At 41.4% G+C, this 10,778-nt stretch overlaps 2 protein-coding genes across 2 annotated transcripts; one reads left to right on the top strand and one right to left on the bottom strand.

Moving 5' to 3' along the window:
• Positions 1–71: 71 nt before the first annotated feature.
• On the bottom strand, positions 72–988 carry dj-1beta. Its single transcript, XM_001357557.4, has 3 exons — positions 829–988; positions 456–775; positions 72–398 (listed from the first exon to the last, which is right to left on the bottom strand). Exons 1-3 carry the CDS (start codon positions 952–954, stop codon positions 242–244), a joined length of 603 nt encoding a protein of 200 aa, XP_001357594.2. The 5' UTR covers positions 955–988; the 3' UTR covers positions 72–241.
• A 103-nt stretch (positions 989–1,091) lies between these two features.
• LOC26532333 (uncharacterized) lies at positions 1,092–3,478 on the top strand. Its single transcript, XM_033377186.1, has 3 exons — positions 1,092–1,836; positions 1,898–2,563; positions 2,625–3,478. Exons 1-3 carry the CDS (start codon positions 1,414–1,416, stop codon positions 3,318–3,320), a joined length of 1,785 nt encoding a protein of 594 aa, XP_033233077.1. The 5' UTR covers positions 1,092–1,413; the 3' UTR covers positions 3,321–3,478.
• Positions 3,479–10,778: the final 7,300 nt, after the last annotated feature.

The following is a 10,778-nucleotide window of genomic DNA, read 5'->3' as shown; positions in this document are numbered from 1 at the left end:
CATGCACTTAACAACGAAGTCTATCGTCTATCGTTTATGTTATGCGAAAAAATACCAAATAGCGCCACTTATGAAATGCGACTTTTCGAATTTTCCGTATTTTTATTTAATAACATATATATATATTCGTGTAGCTGTCCACAGCCAAAAATGGTATTAATTCCAAATTTTTCCTTTCCTTGCTTCTTCTGAATAGTTTAAATAACTTCAGGTCTTGATTACATCAATGGGAGGTAGATTTCTAATTGTAGGACAGCAGCAGGCCCTTGGCCACCTCCTTGACCTTTTCCAAACCCGCCAGCTCCTCGGCAATCTTCAGGGCAAAGTCGTAGGCGGTTCCCGGGCCGCGACTGGTGATAAGATTCCCATCCTTCACCACACTCTTGTCATCCACATAGCTATACAAAACGTTTCCCATTAGCAATCATATCAAGAGTAAGAATATCCGTACCCACCAGTACTTATCCACCAGTTGTTCCTTCATCGAGGGATACGACGTGAGGGACTTGCCGGCGGCGATTCCGTGCTTGGCCAGCACTGTGGGCGCGGCACAGATGGCGGCAATTAGTCCTCCGGCGGATTCTTGCGCGCGCAAGAGATCTCCGACGGCTGCAGAGTCTCCCATGGCATTGGATCCACCCAATCCGCCTGGCAGCACGACCACATCGAACTTGTCACAGGCCGCCTTGGCCAAAGAGGTGTCCGGCACGATGACAACATCGCGGGAGCACTTCACAGGCTCCGAGTCTTTCAGGCCGGCCACAGTGACTTTGATCTAAATCGAAGGAGTGTCAAAAAGTTACATTTTTCATTTTTGTTACTACTTACACCAGCACGGCGCAGCACATCTGCGGCAATGACGAACTCCATCTCCTCGGCCCCAGGAGCAAGGATAATCAGTGCAGTTTTCGACATTTGAGCATGAAATTTCCGCGAAAAAGCGGAGAAAATCATTCGACAGAAAAGGAAAAAATCACATCACAAACGGTCACACTGTGTTCAGATTTAACCCACTTAGGCCACCTTTAAAAACCTCCTTACCGCGGAAAATAAAACTTTACGTAAATCCATTCTTCCTATTTACTTCCTACCGTTTTTTTTTTTTTAAGTAAAGATGGAGAATATGATGGATCTACAAGAATTATTATTTTTATTAGTTTCTGCGTTTTAACTCAAGTGGTTATCCTTTGTAAATAAATGGGGTTTTGTGGGCTTAGTTCGGTTTTTCAACGCCATATTTGCGAAATAGTTTGAAAATTTCGGTCACACCGTATATTTTATGGCGCGTCACGGCGTGAAGCTTTGTGAAGTTTAAGCACTATAAGTACTACTCAACCTGTGAGTGAAAAAAGTCCCGAGTTGGATTATATCAAAGATTTTTCACTGGATGAAAGTATATATAATATTGCTGAAATGAATGCCTCCAAGAAGACCGACGCTGCAGCTAAGAAAGAGGACATGGAAACGAAGGAGATGTCGGAATTAGATGAAATGCAGAAATCGAACGAGCGCGCTTCGGCCAGCAATAAGCCCCCAGCCCCGAAGATGGACTGGATAAGCAATCTGGGTATTTTCATCTCCAATATGTATATGAAGTCGGAGAACCGTCTGCCGGGAGCTTCTATGCCCAGGTGTCTGCTAAATACGAGGGAATGCGAAAACAAGCACCGCGCTGCCAAGCTGCCAGATGTTCCAAACAACTCTGTGGTGGAAGAACTGAAGAGAACGCTAAGTGGCCACCAATATGACACCTTCCTGGACCAGCTGGAGATGATGGCGATGCAATTTGTGTACCCGGGAAATGGTATCTTCGACAAGCTCGTTGAGATGGCCATGGTAGGAGAGTGCTTCTTGAACTGAGTTGAGAAAAGAGCTGAGTACCCTTTCCCTTTTCCAGGTTCTGATTGCCAAAGAAATGAGTGTCAGGGAGCTGGGGGACATCTATGCCAAGGTGATACGCACCTTCTTTCTCCTGGTCGATACCTTTCCGCCCTGCTGGACGAGCTTGCGCCCATCTTACTTGAATTTCCTTTGCATCCCGAATCCGTCCATTCGTAGCGCCCGTTCCGACAAAGGGACGTCAAAGCTGAAGTTCTATCTGGATCTTTTGGAGGAGATCTTGCCGCAATGCAGCGATATGGAAATCCGCGAGCGCACAAAGTTCTATGAGGTGCACGTGTTCAATTTCACGGATGAGGAAGAAATGGACGTGTCATACGAGACGGCATTGCTGCAGCATGTGCAGGACTACGACTGGAAGAGTGGCACACTCTGTCTAGACGACTTCAATAATCTCTCGCCCGGGACACGCCTCTCGCGACTCTTCGATGTGCTGTTCATGCTGTGTCGGATCCTGGAAATGGAGTTCCTATCCTGGCTGGACCACAACCGTCTGCGCCAGTCCGAGTCCGAGATCTTCAATGAGGAGACAAAGCCGTTTGCCATCCATGTCTTCGGAATGTCGGCCACAATGCGGCTCACGGATATTGTGCGCCAGTTGATGCGTTTGTACGGCTTTGCGGCCCGAAAGTCCCTGTACCCCGACCGTCTGGAAATACTTCAGGTGATTATATATTATATGTATACATTTCCCATGCTTACCAACTCTTTTCCCTTTGTGTCAGCGCCTTATCTCACTCGTTGTGGAAGTCAGCAACACGGCAGAGCTGAAATACGTGGACAATGCTGTGACCTACCCGAGCCTGGGTCCGCAGACGCGCCTGCTGATTGCCCAGTTCTTCGAGATATTCAACTCGCAGAATACCCCGCACATCGGCACCTATATTAGGAACATTCCGCAGTGGCAGCAGGCGTATCTTCGCTTCGAGTTCGCCGATCACTTTCTACAGCTGTTTTACTTCCCCCGAAATGTCGCGTTCGGGCCGAAGAAGGTGTGCGATGAGTTCACCGACAGGCAGTGGGCGAAATACAAGCCAAGGAGTGAGATCGAGGACGACGACGATGAGCAGTTGTCGCGGGAGGACTATCTGAATATACTCCTGAACGCCCTCAAGGACTATGACCTATGGATGAATCTGAACCGCTTTTGGAAGGTTATGCAGAGCAAGAAGCAGCAGACCCCCGAGGGGACTGATAAGGAAAAGGAAGTGCCGCCCTGGAAGAAGCGCTTCGACGCCAAGGTGATTGCAGGCAGGCCCAAGGTGAATTTGCCAGAGGCCAAAATAAACGTGCCTGAGCTAAGCGTTCGCTACAGCAGCGATGTGGGTTACATGCGCTCTCTGCGGCGTTTGCTCGTAAAGGAAGTCCAGTCGGAAATCGATGTATCCGCTTGGTTGGAATATCTAAATGGATTTCTGTGAGCCGGCGAACCGCCATCAGTCGTTCCTCCCCATCGTCGGACCTAGAAGAAAAAGCCTAGTGCGGTCCTTGGGCGTACGAAATTTTCAAATATGAAATTACTTATTTTAAGTTTTCTGAAAGAAAGGAAGTGCTGAGCGATGGTTCGTTGTGAAGAACACATGCAAATAATTCATTTTCTGTATCTCTCCTCTGCAAACATATACTTATGTTGTAACTAAATACGCATTTACGCAACCATTAAACTCTTTTCTTCTGCAGATCTCCTTCTTCGCTTTCATGCGATATCTAAGTTCTTTGCAATGCTACATTTTTCACACTCAACTCTACACAATTAGCACTCGGCCATTATTTATTCGACGCAAACGTTGGCGGCGGAATTTGAATTTGTGTAACGAGCTACATATCAATTGAGAAATAACAACGATTTCGGCTTTCAGTATTTTATTGCACGGCTGTGATTATTTGTGTAAGGTCACACTGATGCACTCACACTGGTCACACTGCTCGTACACTGATGATCAGGGTGACCGTTTATGGTATTTTCAATGCCTTTCGGTAATTTTTTAGGTTAAAATTGAGCCGACGGTATATTTACGGTTTTTTGGGAATATAATGGTATATTTTATCAATCTAATAAATTTAATTTTTAAACATATATTTACGAACAGACGGTATAAAAACAACGTATAAGTTAACACAATCGATCGAAAAAATATATAAAAACAAGATCAGCCGTTATACAGGGGATGTTGCCCAGCGACACCGGAGTTTTGGGTACGCAACAATGTTGCAGAACGAGCAGTGAGCGTCGGGAGTGCTGGGAACTTACTTGTAAGGAGTAGAGTAGTTCGGGAGGAGAAATCAACCGCGTCGGCCGTCGCCACGCCTATCTCAAACCGAATAAAATAAAATAAAAATCGAAAGAAATAAAATTAAAATTGGCGCCCAACTAATTCGAACCCACGGCAAAACCTGAACCAGCGGCAAAAATAAAAAACCAATACACGCAATTGAACATAAAAAAAAAAAAACAGATCCAGCAGCATCTGGAAGACAAAGAAGACACCATACTACCATACACCATAAATTGTACACCATACACCATAAACCGTACACCATACACCACCATACACCTACCAACAAGAAGACATCAAGAAGCAGCTATACTAACATAGTATAAATCCAGCAGCATCTGGAAGACAAGGAAGACACCATACTACCATACACCATAAATTGTTCACCATACACCATAAACCGTACACCATACACCACCATACACCTACCAACAAGAAGACATCAAGAAGCAGCTATACTAACATAGTATAAATCCAGCAGCATCTGGAAGACAAAGAAGACACCATACTACCATACACCATAAATTGTACACTATACACCATAAACCGTACACCATACACCACCATACACCTACCAACAAGAAGACATCAAGAAGCAGCTATACTAACATAGTTTATGACAAAGAACATGTGAGTAGAGTGTTCATTAAAAAAAAAAAAACTCAAAACCCCACATAAAACACAATTTAGTCTTGCAAGTTGATTGATAGTGAAATAAATAAAAACAGGTGCATTTTTTGTTTAGGTTATGAGTGATAAGGAAGTACAAGATTTGGTAAAAGAATTTCAGAAACTAAAAGGAACAAATTATCAGGAAGACGTAATAGAGAACATAAATTTAGAAATGAATATATCAAACGAGCAGCTCAGACTCATGATAGAGGCCGCGGTTTCAAGCGCACTAGCCGTACAGGAACAGAGCTTCACTTCAAAACTACAGGGTATTCAGGAGAGCTTAAATAGTGTACAAATTAACGCTCCTCAAGTGGTGGCGTACAAGGATGCAGAGATAAGAACAGACGTTGTCTGTAATGAGACTCTTGATATTATGAAATCCCTGCCCGACTTTGAGGGAAAGAATGAAACCTATGTCTCATGGAGGAAGGCTGCGCATACCGCATACAAAGTTTATGAGAAATTTGACGGTAGCTCAAAACATTATCAAGCTTTAGGAATACTGAGAAACAAAGTTAAGAACTCAGCTGATATGGTACTCTCTTCTTTCGACACTCCCCTTAATTTTAAAGCCATTATAGATCGACTAGACTTTACGTACGCAGACAAACGACCAATATACTTAATTGAACAAGAGATGTCAACGCTCCGGCAGGGAAATTTGACATTATTACAGTACTATGACGAAGTAGAAAAGAAACTGACCCTCCTTATAAACAAAACAATTATGACTAACGAAACCACTGTAGCTTCTTCATTGAATGAGAAATACAGAGCGGACGCTCTACGAGTGTTCATCTCAGGAACCAAGAAGACTTTAAGTGATGTTCTATTCTCGGCAAGACCAAAAGATCTACCCTCTGCTTTGGCACTGGCTCAAGAAGTTGAGGCTAATCATGATCGATATATGTTCGCTTCAAACTACGCCCGTAGCATAGAAGAAAAAGCTCAGAGAACTGAACAAAGACAGCATGGCAGAGAGAATTTAATGACGGACACAAGGCAAAGACAACTAGGGAAACTCCCACAGTATAGGAAACAAGAATTTTTACCAAAATCAGAACAGGTCCAACCAATGGACGTGGACACATCCTCACGTTTTAGGCAGACTACTCAGTATCAACAAAATAGCGCGCCTCAGAGACAAAACCAGTGGCAAAGTCAGCAACAAAACAACCAATCGGACTACAACAACCAGGGACAAACAAACAAGCGACCGAACAATAGTAGCGCACGTTTTACGGGACCGAAACAACAAAGAATTAACCACGTAGAAGCAGAAGATACCCTACTCGATCAGGAAGAACAGGATTACCAAACTATAGCAAACGCCGAAGTTGATGGCATAGAAAACGACCTTTCAGATTATGACCAGATTAATTTTTTAGACATAACTCCTTGCTTCCGTTCATAGAAAGGACAGTAGCAGGGAGAACAATCAAATTACTCATAGATACAGGAGCTTCCAAAAACTACATAAAACCATTAAAAGAACTAAAACATATTACCCTAGTAAATAAACCCTTCCGAGTGAAGTCAATCCATGGCTATAGTGGCATAGACAAAAAATGTATAATGCACCTTTTCAATACCAACTCAACATTTTTTTTACTACCAAACCTCACGACATTTGACGGTATAATTGGACTTGACCTATTAAAACAGAGTGACGTTCTACTGGACTTAAAGAATAAAAAATTAATAACAAACTTCGGTTCCGAAACAATCCAATTTTTAAAATGTGCAAACATAAATTTCACAAATGTCGAGGAAATACAGGTCCCTGAGACTATATCCCAAAAGTTTCAGCTGATGTTAGGAAACCGAACAGGGGTTTTCGCAGACCCAAATGAAGCACTCCCATATAATACAAATATCATTGGCACTATCCGAACAGAAAATGAAGATCCCATATATTCAAAATTGTACCCATATCCAATGGGCGTTTCAGAATTCGTAAATGCAGAAACTCAAGACTTGTTGAAAGGTGGTATAATACGACCGTCTCGGTCACCATACAACAACCCCGTTTGGGTTGTAGACAAAAAAGCTACCGATGAACAGGGAAATAAAAAAAAACGTTTGGTCATAGATTTCAGGAAACTAAATTTAAAAACAACAGATGACAAATATCCCATTCCCAATATAGTTTCTATATTATCCAACTTGGGTACAGCTAAATACTTTACAACCCTAGATCTTAAATCTGGATTCCATCAGATTTTACTTGCAGAAAAAGATAGAGAAAAAACAGCTTTCTCCGTAGCAAATGGGAAGTATGAGTTCTGTAGACTCCCCTTTGGCTTGAAAAATGCACCTAGTATTTTTCAGAGGGCCATTGACGACGTGCTCAGAGAGCAAATTGGGAAAACTTGCTATGTTTATGTCGATGATGTAATCATTTTTTCCGAAAACATGGAAAGCCATGTCAAGCATATCGCATGGGTCTTAGACAAACTGTACGATGCCAATATGAGAGTTTCGCGCGAAAAATCGCACTTTTTCAAGGAGAATGTCGAATACTTAGGATTTGTCGTCTCAAGTAATGGTATAAAAACATGCCCCAATAAAGTGGAAGCGATTCGTAACTACGAACAACCAACCACTTTGTTCAACGTCAGATCATTCCTTGGACTTGCAAGTTACTATAGATGTTTTATTAAAGACTTTGCATCCATAGCTAAACCCATAAGTGACATCCTTAAGGGCGAAAATGGCAAGGTAAGCGCCGGACAGTCAAAGAAAATACCAGTCAAATTAGACGAAAGTCAGTGCGCGGCATTCAATAAACTAAAAGAGATTCTGGCATCCGAAAGCGTAATGTTACTCTATCCTGACTATAAGAAAGCATTTGACCTAACAACAGATGCTTCGTCCTTCGGTCTGGGAGCCGTCTTATCACAAGACGGGAAGCCAATTACCATGATATCAAGGACACTAAATGATAGGGAACTTAACTTTGCAACAAACGAAAGAGAGCTGCTCGCTATAGTTTGGGCTTTGAAAAACCTCAGAAACTATCTATACGGAGTAAAAAATTTAAATATTTTTACAGACCATCAGCCTCTTACGTTTGCAGTTTCTGATCGCAACCCAAACGCAAAAATAAGACGTTGGAAAGCTCTCATAGACGAGTACAATGCAAATATCTTCTACAAGCCAGGAAAAGAAAACTTCGTCGCTGACGCACTATCACGACACAACATCCATACCTTAGAAGATGATGCACAGTCAGACAGGGCCACAATACACAGCGAAATATCACTTACATACACTATAGAATCAACAGACAAACCAATCAACTGTTTTCGAAACCAAATTATAATAGAGGAACATGAAGTAGCTTCAAATCGCACAACCATTTTGTTCGGTGAAAAGATCCGACATACAATATATTTCTCAAGTAGGGACTCGTTAATTAAAAAAATAAGTGACGCTGTCAAAAAAGATGTCGTAAATGCAATCCACTGCGAATTACCCATATTAGCATTCATTCAACATAAATTAATAGAAACATTTCCAACAACAATATTCCGATACACAAAACATATAGTAAATGACATTTTGGACAAGAACGAACAAAAAGAAATAGTTATTACAGAACACAATAGAGCCCATAGGGCGGCACAGGAGAATGTAAAACAAATTTTACAAGACTATTTTTTTCCGAAAATGACCAAATTAGCAGTCGAGGTTGTTGCAAATTGCAAAATTTGTCAAACGGCCAAGTACAACCGACACCCACAAAAACAAATACTTGGGGAAACACCCATACCCTCGTATGTGGGCGAAATGCTACATATCGACGTATATTCAACCGATAAAAAATATTTCCTCACATGCATAGACAAGCTTTCAAAATTTGCAGTTGTCCAACCCATCGCTTCAAGAACAATAGTTGACATACAATCAGCAATTTTACAACTTATCAATTTTTACCGGAACACCAAGACGATCTATTGCGATAACGAACCTTCCATAAAGTCCGAGACAATAAAATCATTATTAAGTAACCAATATAACATTCAAATTATAAATGCTCCACCACTTCATAGTACTTCCAATGGACAAGTCGAAAGATTCCATAGCACCCTTAATGACATTGCGAGATGTTTAACAGCCCAAAGGAAGCTTACAAATACTGTGGAAACGATACTTCAAGCAACTATTGAATACAATAACACAGTTCACTCCGTAACGAAGAAACGTCCGGTCGATGTAATTCACTCGTCCTCCCCTGAACTTGAGGTGGAAATCAGGAATAGAGTTCATAAAGCACAACAACTCCAAATGAAAAAACTGAATGAAGTAAGACATGATAGACAGTTTCAAGTAGGTGACACAGTCCTTGTAAAAGCAAACAAACGATTAGGAAACAAACTGACACCTTTGTACACCGAAAATAAAATCGAGGCAGACTTGGGGACAACGGTCCTAATAAAAGGAAGGGTGGTCCACAAGGACAATTTAAGATAGACATCAGTTCATAATGAGTTCATATTCCTCTTCACTATTCAATATACAACAATAATAGAGGATACAGAAGAGTTAAGAAACCAATTCCTACAATCGCAAATGAGACATTACTTTCAAGAAACAGAATAATTATTTCAGAATTAAAAGCATTAATGTTATCAGTTACACTTGCAAAGATAGGAATTGTTAACCCTTCCGTATTAGACTCTCACGATTTGAGAAGAATAATTAATGAACACTCTACGAATTTAACTATTACTGATCTAATAGAGGAAGCTAAAATCATTTTTTATTTAATAATGAATTCTTTCCTAAGCCTTACCTAGTTTACAAAAAAAAAATATTCTGTAAGATTAATCTGTAATCACCCTGTTGAGCACAACGGCATCACAATTAACTTCGCCGAAGACGAAAAATTGCCGACGGTGGTAACCATGTTACAGCTATCGGAAACTGCGCTACCACTCTTACAACAACATTCTGTAAAAAACTTCCCTACACAACTTGTGCGCAGCAACTACACTCCGGTGTCATCGCGCACTGTCCAACTCGGCCCAGCCATCTCGAACCTGTAACACGCATCGATAATGGCATAATCATCATAAACGACATAGTGGATACAATCGATAAACAGAACTACGCGAGGAAGTCTCCAGGATCAACAGTATCCACATTCCTCGACATAACAAACCATGAAGACGTACCGAGCTTGCCGTACTTATAAAGGTTAAGTATGGAAACTTACGACACATCGACCAACTGGAATCAGGACTCGTAAGAAGACCGATAATATCTGGATTGGCTCCGAGAAACAGACGCCAACGTGACCTCCAAGTGCTAATTGACGGCTTAAAGGAATCCGAGGACGTCTTCCACTTAAGTGAAGGAGGAGTTAACACAATCGATCGAAAAAATATATAAAAACAAGATCAGCCGTTATACAGGGGATGTTGCCCAGCGACACCGGAGTTTTGGGTACGCAACAATGTTGCAGAACGAGCAGTGAGCGTCGGGAGTGCTGGGAACTTACTTGTAAGGAGTAGAGTAGTTCGGGAGGAGAAATCAACCGCGTCGGCCGTCGCCACGCCTATCTCAAACCGAATAAAATAAAATAAAAATCGAAAGAAATAAAATTAAAATTTATACAACGCATATTTTTTGAGTTATCGCTCTACAGCAACAGTCTTCAAATACCAGCAGCATGTAAAAAATGACGTGACACATTTTTGTGGAACTTGTTTGTTAAAACATCGTTTTAGACACAATTAATTAAAAGGGAGTACTTAAAGGAAGCATATGTAGTAGCAAATTCCTTCATCAATGGGATAAAACTATGTGGGCAAAACTGAATGTCTTAGATCGACAGAATTATTCAACGGAATATCAAAAACGAGGAATATGTATGATTGAATAGTATACTTACGGTATATTTTGACAATGAGACGGTATATT

Source organism: Drosophila pseudoobscura, chromosome 2, assembly GCF_009870125.1.
Source record: "Drosophila pseudoobscura strain MV-25-SWS-2005 chromosome 2, UCI_Dpse_MV25, whole genome shotgun sequence".
Classification (NCBI taxonomy): domain Eukaryota; kingdom Metazoa; phylum Arthropoda; class Insecta; order Diptera; family Drosophilidae; genus Drosophila; species Drosophila pseudoobscura.
This window is presented reverse-complemented; position numbering and strand designations above follow the sequence as displayed.

Coding starts and splice junctions, on each gene's coding strand:
- dj-1beta (XM_001357557.4), bottom strand. CDS start 954: ATGATTTTCTCCGCTTTTTCGCGGAAATTTCATGCTCAAATGTCGAAA. Junction 776..828: donor ATGTGCTGCGCCGTGCTGGT/GTAAGTAGTAAC, acceptor CCTTCGATTTAG/ATCAAAGTCACTGTGGCCGG. Junction 399..455: donor CAACTGGTGGATAAGTACTG/GTGGGTACGGAT, acceptor CGTTTTGTATAG/CTATGTGGATGACAAGAGTG.
- LOC26532333 (XM_033377186.1), top strand. CDS start 1,414: ATGAATGCCTCCAAGAAGACCGACGCTGCAGCTAAGAAAGAGGACATG. Junction 1,837..1,897: donor AGCTCGTTGAGATGGCCATG/GTAGGAGAGTGC, acceptor TCCCTTTTCCAG/GTTCTGATTGCCAAAGAAAT. Junction 2,564..2,624: donor ACCGTCTGGAAATACTTCAG/GTGATTATATAT, acceptor CCTTTGTGTCAG/CGCCTTATCTCACTCGTTGT.